Source organism: Leucoraja erinacea, chromosome 18 (assembly GCF_028641065.1).
Source record: "Leucoraja erinacea ecotype New England chromosome 18, Leri_hhj_1, whole genome shotgun sequence".
Lineage (NCBI taxonomy): Eukaryota > Metazoa > Chordata > Chondrichthyes > Rajiformes > Rajidae > Leucoraja > Leucoraja erinaceus.
The window spans coordinates 38,917,959-38,931,968 of NC_073394.1; the positions used below are offsets into that span (position 1 = coordinate 38,917,959).

Genomic DNA, 14,010 nt, shown 5'->3' on the forward strand with positions numbered 1-14,010 from the left:
TAGGAGTGGGGTGAGAAAGCTGGAAGAGAGATGGGGGTGGGGCAAAGCCTGGCAAGTGATAGGTGGATTCAGTTGAGGTGTTTTGATTGGTAGATGCTTAGACAAAGTCCAGTGATGGAAGGAAAAGCAAGTGAGATGACTAAAGGAGAAATGAGGTGTGGAATGTGAAGCCAGAGGAAGGATTGTATGTGCTACACACTATGTTGATAGTGGGGAACTAGAAAGCCTTTATTTAGCTGGTTGCAGGGGCGGAAATCCCGGGGGGGGCCAGACGGGACACGTCCCCCCCCATGCTTTGAGAGGTAGGGGACATTCCCCCCCAAGTTTTTGTGATCCCGATTTTAAAATCTCCACTTTTAGCGCTGGATTGAGCCTCCGAAGTCTCGCGCGTGGCCGCCAAAAAATTGTGTCCCCCGTCCCCTCCATGTTTTGATAGTGAGTTCCGCTCTTGGCTGGATGGAGTTAAGAGTGTGCCTTTAAACTACTGCTCTAGATATGATTGAAAGGTAGTAATTAGGCACTCAAGTTCCCCAAAGCTCAGATTTGATGCTAAAAGTAAAAATGTAAAATGCACAACAAGGGTATTGTTTCAAACTCGAGCGTGCCACAAAGTGCTGGAGTAACTCAGCGGGTCAGGCAGCATCTCTAGAGAACGTGGATAGGTGACGTTTCGGGTTGGGACTGATGGATTCTGTATTTCGAGACATTGCACGATTCTTTTTGGTTGCAAAGCATCAGACTGGTGCGGGTAGGGGGGAAGAAGTCTGGAAGGAGAGGGGCATAGCAAAGCCTGGTGAGTGATAGGTGGACAAGGGTCGGAGAGGAAAAGCCTGAAGGTGTCAGAGAAAATGGGAGTTGCGAATTGTGACTATTGTGCAATAGAGGACGGAATGTAGGTTTCATGGGAGGTGCAGGGGAGAAATAGGTGATCCAGGTGGGGCACAAGAGAGGGGGAGGGGCTAACAATGGCGGGGGAAAGGGCAAAGAAGGCATGCTTGTAGTTACCTAAGCATCTGCCAGTCCAAACGCCCCTCACCTGTATCTACCTATTACCTGCCTGGCTTTGTCCCGCCCGCCTCTCGTCCAGATTTCCTCCCCCCCCCCCACAATCAGTCTGAATAAGGCCCCTGATCAAAAACGTCAACTATCCAGGTTCTCTAGAGATGCTAGGTACACAAAATTGCTGGAGAAACTCAGCGGGTGCAGCAGCATCTATGGAGCGAGGAAAATAGGCGACGTTTCAGGCCGAAACCCTTCTTCAGACTGATCCTTACGTTTCGGGCCGAAACCCTTCTCCAGACTAATGCTGCCTGACCCACTGAGATACTCCAGCACATTGTGTCTGGTCAAGATTCCAACATCTGCAGTTCCTTGTGTTTCCAAGTTAATGTTTGATGTGTTGCATTATAAATAGTAGTTCAGGAATGTACAATGCCCAGCTTACAGTAACAGAATGGACTGCTGCTTTACACAGCCAGAGACCCGGATTTAATCCTGACTCGGAGTGTTTACTTTACGGAGTTCGTATGTTCTCCCTGTGACCATTTGTGTTTTCTCCGGGTGCTCCGGTTTCCTCTCACACTCCACAGTTTGTAGGTTAATTGGCTTTGTTAAATTGGAGTCTCTAGTGTAAATGGTGCTGCCAGTGCATGGGATGGTCGCTGGTCGGCATGGACTCTGCGGACTGAGGGGCCCGTTTCCGTGCTGTATCTCTAAAGTCTAAAGTCTAAAGAACTCTCCGTGGATTCAGTATTTGACAACATTGACCGATTCTTCTCAGCACAAAGCACCAGTTAAATTTCAAATTTTTGCAAAATAAATTACATCATATGATTGGAGTGTTTGAGCTTACAAAGGGCTCTTAGTCACTGCCATGCAAATCTGTCCTCCCCCTCTCAGACATGATGTCAGTCACATCATAACAATGTTCTTGTCATAATATTTTAACAAGCCTGTGATCACACACTGTAAAACTCTAGAAGAGAGTCACATGCATCTGATACTTGAGAGTAATTTTGAAAGCAGAAATCAAAGTGGTTTGGTCTCGGCACCAATGAACCTGCAACCTCACAAATGAGGAACAATATTTCAGGATTTGTTTGCACCCATTGGGTTCATCACCGTGCTTGCAATCTCCCGCTAATATCCCAGTAAAGATCGCTTTCTATTCCCCCCATCCGTCCTTTACTGGGTCATATAACCTTGGTTTGTTTTTGGAAGGCCAGGGGTCTTCAAAAGATGCCCGGAGACTCTTGGCTGCTCCGGCGCGCTTGGCAACATAAACTCAGCAAGATGAATAATTTCCGATGACGTGGGGTCTCCAAAATAGCAAAGATGAATTGCTTTGTAGGAGCGACTCTCAAGCTAAACCTGACACGTAGCTACTTAAAAGTCAAAGCCATGGTAACATTTGTGGAACCGGGACCATGGCACTTTGCCGAGCAGGGAACTGCAGATGCTGGTTTAAACTGAAGATAGAAATAAAAATCTGGAGTAACTCAGCAGGACAGGCAGCATCTCTGGAGAGAAGGAATGGGTGACGTTTGTTCAATCTGAATAAGGGCCTCGATCCAAAACATCACCCATTACATCTCTTTAGAGATGCTGCCTGTCCCGCTGAGTTACTCCAGCTTTTTGTGACTATCCATGGCACTTTGCCTAACTGTATGGGGGTCGATGTGTCTAGGTAGAGGTGATGGTGGAATCTGCCGCTGGAGGCCCAGCAGTAGCCTGGGGCTCGATTAGAATGGGTGCCGTTCCAGGAGGCCTGCAGCAGCACAGAGTGACGGAACAACACTGGAGGACACCGACAATATCGCCAGACCAGTCCGACCCTTCAACTCTGACCCAGTGCCGTCGTCAGTACAACTTGCCCTCTATGGACAAGTTAAGAATCTACATTTTTAACAACTTTGGACTTGAATGCAGGTATGGCAGGCAGTGAAGAAAGCAAATTACATATTGGCCTTCATAGCGAGAGGATTTGAGTATAGGAGCAAGGAGGTACTACTGTAGTTGTACAGGGCCCTGGTGTGACCACACTTGGAGTATTATGTGCAGTTTTGGTCTCCTAATTTGAGGAAGGACATTCTTGCTATTGAAGGAGTGCAGCCTGGGTTCACCAGGTTTATTCCCGGGATGGCGGGACAAACATATGCTGAAAGAATGGATCGACCGGGCTTATAACAACTCCGATGTTGGGGGAGTCCAGAACCAGGGGTCACAGTTTTAGAATAAGGGGTAGGCCATTTAGGACTGAGATGAGGAAAAACCAGGGAGTTGTGAATCTGTGGAATTCTCTGCCACAGAAGGCAGTGGAGGCCAATTCACTGGATGTTTTCAAGAGAGTTAAATGTAGCTCTTCGGGCTAACGGAATCAAGGGATATGGGGAGAAAGTAGGAACGGGGTACTGATGTTGGATAGATATAGACATAGAAAATAGGTGCAGTAGTAGGCCATTCGGCCCTTCGAGCCTGCACCGCCATTCAATATGATCATGGCTGATCATCCAACTCAGTATCGTGAACCTGCCTTCTCTCCATACCCCCTGATCCCTTTAGCCACATCTATGCATACAATTAGGATGATGAGCATGATCATATTGAATGGTGATGCTGGCTCGAAGGGGCTGAATGGCCTACTCCTGCACCTATGTTTCTATGAATCATACAAAATTGTGCCAGAAACATGGCAGCTCGTATGTGCTGCCTACTATTGTTACACTCGTCTCCTTAAGTAAGATTGTGCACATGTATTGTAAGATTTTTACTGCAAATATGAATATTACTGCACCTAGATATATTTGACAATAAAGCAACCATTCAACCAATGAACTCTCCAAACAGCAAATGTACAAGTTGTAAAGTGGTTAAAGAGATTGTAAATACCACAGTTAGGCTGCTCTGGCCTTGACATTAATGTTTAAGTGGGATTTGTACTCCCAGACAGAGAGCCATAGGCTTCATTCAAGTCTTGTGTCATTCTGTCCCCACTAATTGATTGAAAGATACAGCACGGCCTTGGGGCCACTGACTCCACGTCGCCCATCAATCATCCGTTAATACTAGTTCAACGTTAACACATTAAACCTATGCCCTCTGGAACTTAGAACGGTACAGCATAGGAGGAGGCCCTTCGGCCCACAATGTCTGTGCCGAGATCAACTCGCAGCTGCCCGCACATAATCCATATCCTCCCATTCCCAGCTTATTCAGGTGCTTTTCCAAAAGTCGTTTAAACACCACTAACATAACTGCTTCAACCATCGACCGGCACGGTGGTGCGGCGGTAGAGTTGATGCCTTACTGCGAATGCAGCGCCAGTGCCCCTGGTTCGATTCCGACCACGGGTGCTGTTGTACGGAGTTTGTACGTTCTCCTCGTGACCTACGTGAGTTTTCACTGAGATCTTCGGTTTCCTCCCACACTCCAAAAACGTACAGGTTTGTAGGTAAATTGGCTTGGTATAATTGTAAATTGTCCCTAGTGTGTATATGATAAGGTTAATGTGCGGGGATCGCTGGTCGGCATGGTCCCGGTGGGCCTATTTCCACGCTGTATCTCTAAACTAAACTAAACTAAACCACCCCTTGGTTCCAGGTACCCATCACCCTCTGGGTAAAAAACATGCCCCGCACATCTCCTTTAAACTTTTCCCCTCTCACCTTAAAATTATATTCGCCAGTAATTGATTTTATTTCTTCCTGGAAAGAGGTTCTGACCGTCTCCTCAATCTATGCCTCTCAACATTTTCTACATCTCTTTCTGGATGTTAGTCTATATTACTAAAAGTCTGATCTTGACAACTTCCTGTTGTTTTGTATATTGATTTTAGAAAAAACACTGCCACTTGCGGCTGTGATATTTGGCCATCTTACTCAGAGTCCCCCTCCGCTGCGGAGGACGAGGACTTTTCCCATCGATGAAAAATAAAAGAGTTATTAGTGTTTTAAAAATGTTGAGATTCTCTCTCCTGAAGGCCACGCCCCTTCCAGAGGGACTATAAAACCCGGAAGTGTTGAGTGCCTCAGTCAGTCTCTGCAAGATGGGGGAGCGAGAGGGTCACGTCTCTCAGTCTGAGCTGTGAATAACACTGAACACATGTCTGCTAAACTGTGAGTGGTTTTACTGACCTGTCAGTGCCCTTAATGTGGTTTGAAAATATAGTTTGGAATGCTAAAGCTATGTTGCCTTTGTTTTGGAAATGCTAAAGTTGGGTTACCTTTGGTTTGGAAATGCTAAAGCTGGGTTACCTTTGGTTTGGAAATGCTAAAGTTGCCTTGCCTAATTAAAGTTGCCTTGCCTAATTAAAGTTGCCTTGCCTTCTATATAATTAAAAGTCTAATCTTGACCACTTCCTTGTTTGCACTTTATATTGATTTTAGAAAAAGATGCTACCACGTATGGGTGTGATTTTTGGCCATCTTACGCAGAGTCCCCCACCGCTCATCAGGTGCCGAAGATTTTTCCCATCGATGAAAAATAAAAGAGTTATTAGTGTTAAAAAATGTTGAGATTCTCTCTCCTGTCAATCACGCCCCTTCTGGTGGGAGGGGGAGGGACTATAAAACCCACAAGTGTGGGCATGGCCCAGTCTCTGCAAGATGGAGGAGGGACAGGTACGACTCGCTGACTTTAGTGGCCTTGCACCCTGCTTGAAATGGTATGGAACTGCACTTGAATTTGGTGGCCTTGCACCCTGCTTGAAGTGGTAAGAAACTGCACTTGAATTTGGTGGCCTTGCACCTGCTTGAAATGGAATTTCAAGGAATAGGCGCGAGTCAACTGCCAGCCCACAAGCCGTGAGTGAGTGAGCTGCCAGCACAACACGCTTGAGTGACGGAGCCACCAGCCCAAGAATCCATTCGCCCACAATGTCCATACTAGCCCTCTGGAAACCAGTCGCTTCAGCCCACAACACCCATATTAGCGCTCCAGAAAGCCCCCCCCCCCCCCCCCCACTGGCCACCAATATTGGAATTGGTGGAGAGGTGGAATATTGCATTGTGGGAACAGCCCTCCCATGTGAACGGGTCCCACTTAGTCTAGTTTATTCTTAAAATTTCCAGTTGCATTCCTTTACACAGTACCCTAGTTCTAATAAAACCAGAATCCAGAATTCATTGTAAATAATTTTTGTGGAGTTAAATAAATGAAATAATGGGCATTTACCCATTTCAATGCAAGTTGTTGGAGGTGTAGTGTTTCAAGTGTAGAGCTGATGTGTAGGAAGATGCTGGTTTAGATCAAAGATAGACACGATAAGCTGGAGTAACTCAGCAGGTCACAGCATCTCTGGAGAAAAGCAATAGGTGACATTTTGGGTCAAGACTTTTCTTCAGACATTTGCGGTCTGACATTTGAGACATCAAGGGCTGAGATGAGGAAAAACCATCTTCGGCCAGAGTAGTGAATCTGTGGAATTCTCTGCCACAGAAGGAAGTGGAGGCCAATTCACTGGATGTTTTCAAGAGAGGGTTAGATATTGCTCTTAGAGCTAACAGAATCAGAGGATATGGGGAGAAAGCAAGAATAGATGATCAGCCATGATCATATTGAATGGCGGTGCTGGCTCAAAGGGTCGAATGGCCTACTGCTGCACCTATTTTCTATGTATCTATGTTTCTGTATGTGCTTGAAAAAGGACAAGAGGATACGTAACAGAGAACTGCATTCTGCACTGTATAATTTGCATCCTTTGATCTACCTATTTAGAGTTTAATTTGATTGCATTTATGTATGGTGTGATCTGATTTGATTGGAGAGCATGCAAAATAAAGCTTTTCACTGTACTTCAGTACACATGACAATAATACATTTTAACCTCATTTTATAAATAAAGGTCTTCACTCACTGGAAGGTTATGCAGTGAGTTCCATTCCTTCAGATTGTGAATATTTTTTGAGGCAATACACCTTTCAGTACCACATTGGCAATGATGTATTTTGAAGTACTCTTGCTAGAACTCATTTGCTCAACATTTCCTGAAATTGAGGTTAGTCATTTTAGCAGTCTTTCCCCTGGAACAAGTATTGTCATTTATTTTTCTAAAAGGTTAAATGTTACTTGCTTTATATTGCAGATACCAGTGTGAAATTGCTGCTTGTTTCGGGACATGCACTTCTGATTTGTACAGTTCAAGCTCTCACCATTTAATACATTACATGTTGATATCAGTGGCCATCCTGTCAACTGTGGCAATGTTAAAAACACTGCTGGACTGTCACACAATGGGAACTGTTTAAACTCTTTGCACAGTGATGATCGCCAGGGTGAGGCAAGTAAAGAGACAAATTTCCTGCGATGATTCAGTAACATCCCAATTTGGATCAGATAACTCGAGAGATAATTAATGCCAAATAAATTGTGTTGATGTAAAGGTGAAAGCAGTCTAACATGGAAACAATGCCACGTAACTTCCCAGCATGAAGTTCATGGCTGCCATTTTCTGTATCACCGTCAAATACGATTTAGTTCATTTTAATTTATTGATACGTGTACTGAGGTACAGTGAAAAGCATTTTTTGTTGCTTTCTAGCTTAGTTTAGTTTAGCTAACGATATTTCAAAGACGTTTTCTTAACTATGGCCTAATAATAGTGACAAAATTAATACTTGAATTTTGGAAACAGACAACAGTCCCTACAGTGAAGATGTGTATCACAGATATGTCCGAGACACTACATTTGGAAAACATTAGGCTTGTCTTGGCGGAAAAACAAGATCAATTTCTTAAGACATGGACACCCCTTACTGAATTCTTACAATAGTATGGTGAAACACAAATTTAAATTTAAATCCGATGCTAGGTAGGTTGAGGCGGGGGGGGGGGGGGGGGGGGGGGGGGGGGGGGGGGGGGGGGAACAAGGAGCAAGGAGCAAGGTATATCTCCATTTTTTCCTTATTCCTCTATCTTTCTGCCTCGCTGCTTTGGTAATTTAGGGGACTTTTTCTTGTTCACCTTTACTCTATCTTTTCACTTTTTACTCCTTTCTTTTCTTGCTTTCCCTTTCTTTCCTTATTTTCATTTTTATAATTTAGGTTATAAGGTTAAAAATGAAGCTGTACAATAATTGTATAATTCTAGATGCCGAATGTTTTATCTTTGTCCACTTGCTTCTATTAAAATTTTAAAAATTTTAAAATAGTTTTGTTTAGTTTAGACACGTCACAGTGAAGTTCTTTGCTTGTATACCAAAGGTATGTAAATAGTCGCCACATAGAGGGCACTGACAAAGTTACAAAGTATCTGCCCCAGGTCTACCTTTGTTCTTCCCCCCCCCCCCCCCCCCCCCCCATCCCCTCTCACGGCAGTCCCCCGACGCTGGGTCCTCCATTGTCCATTGCTCATCCGCCTCCCCCGCGCCGGATTTCCTTTGTTCCTTCCCTCGGCAGCGGCGTCCTCACTTCCACATATCCGTTCTCGTCCGTCGGTAAGCGCCATCATCGATCGCTGCGCCGACGTCTTCACTATCGCTGCCAGGACCTCTCCTGAGACCTCTGTGGCATTGACCCTCGGCCCCAGCCTCGGGCTCCGTCGGCCGCGGGCTTCATCGACCCGCGAGGCATCGGCCCAAGAACTGCAGAAGTTCTTCTGCAGCCTACAATAACAGTGGGCTGTCATGTTGGCACAGTCAAGATGCCGCAAACATTTCTCATAACTGTTTCCAACTCGATGACATTTCAATTCCAATTATGGAGAAACTGAGAAGTTCAACAAAAGCCTTCTCTTCCCTCTTTTTTTTGCCACCACCAAAGCTGGCAAGGTCTCACACGATCCCAAGGCTGTCAAGAAAGGGATCAGATGTTGCGGCCCTGGGTGATCGCAAATGTACATTTTTAGTGTTGTCAATCACGGGCGTTCAATTTGGAAAAAGTGAAATTAGCTCATTTAACCTTTATGTGCTATAATATCATTCTCTCAGCTTGCAAATGTTCCCAGAAACATTGGCAGGATTGTATTAGGCTGGTTCAAGGGAACTAGAAAAGAGAAAAAATATATGCAGTAGCAAATCGTTAATTGCATTGGCAAGGCCGATTATAGCACATGTTCACCAGAGTCTAAATGAGGCTTAGCAGCAGAGATATTTATGTTTATACAATGCAAATATTGCTCTTTGGGTGTTCAGAAATAGGTATGTGGCTGTACAAATCCTTGGGTTCTTTGTACCCAATGTTCATCTAATGTTTCCTTCCTTATGCAAGGTGTAGAAGAAAGAACTTGCTGAATTAATTCAAATGTGAGGGACAAAGCCTAAAGGAGATGTGTATGGCAAGTTTTTTCATGCAGAGAGTGGTGAGTGCCTGGAACGTGCAGCCAGGGGCGGTGGTGCAGGCAGATACGATAGTGGTTTTTAAGAGACTTTTGGATAAGCACATGGATAGGCATATGGCAGTCACGGTGGCGCAGCGGTAGAGTTGCTGCCATACAGCAAAAATGTAGCGCCGGAGACACGGGTTCAATCCCGACTATGGACGCTGTCTGTATGGAGTTTGCACGTTCTCCCCGTGACCTGCGTGGGTTGTCTCCGAGATCTTCGGAGATCTTTTTTCTCTGTTGTCAGCCGGGCAACCTAGGCAGCTCTTTAGGTTGCCAAATGACAGTTTAGGTGGTCATTTAAGACGGCTTGCATGACGCGTGCGATAATGTGCTCGGACGAAGTGCGTAGTTACCAGTCGGAATTATGCTCAATGAAGCATTCACATATTATTTCTGCTTCAAATAAAGTCACAAACTAAACATATTCACCAATCAAGACATGATATATACCACAATGACATGCAGCAAAATTATAATACAGTATCTCAACTCTTTTTACACATTGCAATGAATGCAATTTTTATTATTTCTTTCCACTTCCAAACAAAACTGTGGTTGGATTATTCAGCGTATGATCAACCTCGGAGAGACCTGATCTCCTGATGGCTCAGCACTTCAACACCCCCTCCTATTCCGAATCCAAACTTTCTGTCCTGGGCCTCTTCCATGGCCAGAGTGAGGCCCACCGTAATTTGGAGGAGCAGCACCTCATATTTTGCTTGGACAGTTTACACCCCAGCGGTATGAACATTGACTTCTCCAATTTCAGGTAGTCCCTGCTTTCTCCTCCCCTTTCCAGCTCTCCATCAGCCCACTGTCTCCGCCTCTTCCTTTCTTCTTCCCGTCCCCCCCACCCTCACATCAGTCAGAAGAAGGGTCTCGACCTGAAACTTTGCCTATTTCCTTCGCTCCATAGATGCTGCCTCACCCGCTGAGTTTCTCCAGCATTTTGGTCTACCCATTCACACCAGTTCTATTATCCCACTTTCCTCACCCACTCCCTACACATTAGGGGCAATTTTACATAGACAGGTTAACCTACAAAGCCTATGCGTCTTTGGGAAGTGGGAGGAAACCCACACGCTTGCAGGAAGAATGTGCAAATTCAACACAGACAATGCACGAGACAGGATTGAACACCGATCTCTAGCGTGTGAGGCAAGTCTACCAGCTGTGCCACTATAATTTGTTTTCCAACACACAAAAAATTATACGTTGATAACGTTGCTAATGTACTAAAAAAAATAACGTTACTAAAAAAAAAAATATCAATTTTCAGTCTTATGTCTCCAAGTGATGCTTTGTCCCCCTTTACAGCTACTGGATGTTTTAATTCAGTTCAAGACCATGGGGCAATACATTGGCCATAAAGTTGTTGCATAAAAGTGCCAGAGACCCGAATTGATCCTGAATATGGGTGCTGTCTGTATGGAGTTTGATCGTTTTCCCTTTGATCACATAGCTTTTCTCTGGGCGCTCTTGTTTCCTTCCACATTCCTGAGGTGTGCAGGAAACTATTTCAGACTCAACCCAAAACGTAATATTTTCCTTTTGTCCAGAGATTCTGTCTAACCTGTTGAGTTACTCCAGCTTTTTGTGTCTATCTTCAGTTTAAACCAGCATCTGCAGTTCCTTCCTACACAAACAATACTATACAACAAAACTTTATTAATCTCAGGAGGGATTTTGTGTGTGTGTGTGGGTATAAATATTATATACACACACACACTTATATATATATATATATATATATATTCATATAGTTATTATAGATATATATTCATATATAAATATATACCTTTTCGTTTTCTCATTTATAACATTGTTTACAGAGTATTATGTTTACATATTCTGTTGTGCTGCTGCAAGTAAGGATTTCATTGTTCTAACTGGGACGTGAGAATAAAACACTCTTGACTCTTGACTTACGTTGCTAATGTGTGTGATATAACTAGTGTACGGGTGATCAGTGTGGACTCGGTGGGCCGAAGGGCCTGTTTCCATGCTGTATCTTTAAATTAAACTAAAAACACTAAAACCAGAGGGAGTCTAAAGAAGGGTCTCTACCTGAAACATCACCCAATTTCTTCTATCCAGAGTTGCTGGCTGCTCCATGGAGTTCCCCGCACAATTGAAGCATGGAATATTCTTCACCCCACCATAGTTACCCAACCAGACACAACTAAATTTAAGGTACTTCTTTTTTCCCGCAAGAACCCTTTTTTGCTGAAGTCCAAGTCAAGAGTCAAGAGAGTTTTATTGTCATGTATCCCAGATAGGACAATGACATTCTTGCTTGCTGCAGCACAACAGAATATAGTAAACATAATACAGAACAGGAGATTAAATATTCAGTGTGTCTATATACCATAGACCATATATATACACAATAAATACACGGATAAAATGCAATAAACTGGTATTGTTCGGACTTTTTGGAGGACAAGGAAACCAAAAGCAAGAATTACTCCAGGGAGTTAATCTAGCTCCAGGGAGTGATTCTACGTTGGTTTTCAGCAGACACGGCGAGGCGGCGACCGGACAGCAATGGCGGCCAGATCTCCCATAATTCAAAGCGAGGGAGAAAGTGCCCAGCGGCGACCTGTTGCCGTGGCAGTGTGCATGTGCAGGGCGGCTGATGGTGTGCTCGCCGTGGTGGTGCAGGGGGAGGATGTGCTGGCCATAGCAGTGCGCATGTGCAAGGCGGACGGCCGTGCTGGCGGATGAGGAGCGAGCGGAGAGCGGAGACCCTGCGGCACGGATACGGATGGCGGACGGAAAATGACACAGCTTTTAGGTTGCCCAGCGGGACGTTAGGTGGCTATTGGCACCCGGGCAACCGTTAATTTTGAGTCCTGCCTTGGCCGGAGGCCCCATAGATTTTGAGGCCGTGGACTTCAGTGTCTGAAGCCCAATGGTAAATCCGGCTCTGGAAAGATGCCAACTATGGTTACATCCTCAACATTTTAGAAGCGATCGAGTAACTCACCAACCATTTACAGAGTTAGTCATTTTGGCAAATTTACTTCAAAGCTTATTGAAAGTTCCAATACAGACTCCAGACTTCAATCACAGCTTCCTACAGAAGGTTAATTCCTGCTAAACCTGCCACACAAGAACATAATGCAGTATTTCTGCCTGCGTTTGGGGAGTCTATCCGTAGAACAAGGTTTAGGCATAGTTTTTGTTTCACTCAGAGGGTGGTGGGTACATGGAACAAGCTGCCAGAGGAGGTAGTGGAGGCAGGTATTCTTGTACACTTGCATGCCAGAGCTAATTCTAGAACTAATGGAACGGCGTAATGGTGCAGCGGTAGAGTTGCTGCCTTACAGCACCAGAGACCCGGGTTTGATCCTGACTACGGGTGCTGTCTGCATGGAGTTTGTACGTTCTCCCTGTGACTGCGTGGGTTTTCTCCGGGTGCTCCGGTTTCCTCCCACACTCCAAAGACGTGCAGGCCTGTAGGTTAATTAGCTTCAGTAAAAATTGAAAATTGCCCCTAGTGCTAGGATAGTGCTAGTGTACGGGGTGGTTGCTGGTTGGCGTGGACTCAGAGGGCCGAAGGGCCTGTTTCCCTGCTGTATTTTGTAACTAAATTAATCATTTCACTTTGGGAAACAGTATTGTTATCATTGCAGTAAGAACAGCCAGGTGATGTGACATTTTACAATTTGGATGTCACAGGTCAGAGGCTGCACAAATTTCAAATACACATTGCCCCTTGCTTTCTTTTGCATCTCACTGAGTTATTTGTTAAATAAACGGAGAGAATTTCAAGCATATCTGTACCACAGAATTCTCTTCAGCAGACCTTTGAACAATTTTGTAAAATAATGATCCAATTACGTGGGATAATCTGAAAGTGATCTAATAGATGAAAGCAGCACTAGTGCAACTACTAATTTACCTGTATTTACTTTATTAATGCAAAAACCATCTGAGGGAAAATAAAATAATGTAATATTATCAAAAAGATAACAGTGGTATTACAGCTATGTACAAGAGTACAACATCGCTAATTGCAGCATAGGTGATACATATTACAATAGGTCATGGATAATTATGTTGTCACAATATAAAATACTGCTGAATGGCATGTAGTAAATTTGAAATTAAAGGGCTGATTACTCAGGAGTTCTCTGAGGTAAAGGGCTTCTCCAAATTTCGCGGGTCATCGAACCCTAACGTGGTCATCACGTGAGAAGTTGCATGCTTGCACTTTCATATTCGAACAGAGGCAAATACTCGCAGGAGAACGCACTCACCCATTCACGGGCAAATGGATATAAATGCACATTCTCCATGTTCACTTCAACTCAGCCAATTTGGGCAAGTTCACGAGGTAAACTGAAGGATGTTCAGATTAGTTTAGGTTGGTTGTGAAATACAGCGTGGAAACAGGCCATTCAGCCCACCCAGTCTGCGCCGACCAAAAACAGCCGTGCAGTAACACTGTCCTACACTCTCGGGACAATTTACCGAAGCAAATTAACCTACAAACTTGCACGTCTTTGGAGTGTGAGAGGAAACCGGAGCACCCGGAGGGAGCCCACGGAATCACAGGTAGAGGATGCAAAGTCCGTACAGGCAGCACCCATAGTCAGGATTGAACCCGGGTCTCTGGCGCTGTAAAGCCGCAACTCTCCACCTGCGCCACCGATGGGCAGCCTGGACGCTACAGGGATCTGTTTT

The 14,010-nt window shown here is 44.7% G+C and overlaps 2 protein-coding genes across 2 annotated transcripts in view; both read right to left on the reverse strand.

Annotated features, from left to right (window-relative positions):
- The window catches only part of LOC129705947 (ethanolamine kinase 1-like), a 217,703-nt gene that overhangs the window by 173,381 nt on the left and 30,312 nt on the right, over positions 1-14,010 (reverse strand). The window lies entirely within an intron of this gene.
- LOC129705980 (ethanolamine kinase 1-like) overlaps positions 1-14,010 on the reverse strand; it is a 125,617-nt gene that overhangs the window by 1,352 nt on the left and 110,255 nt on the right. The window contains exon 4 of the mRNA XM_055649955.1: positions 8,406-8,599. Coding sequence (XP_055505930.1) covers positions 8,406-8,599 — 194 coding nt within the window. The remainder of the gene's footprint in view (positions 1-8,405; positions 8,600-14,010) is intronic.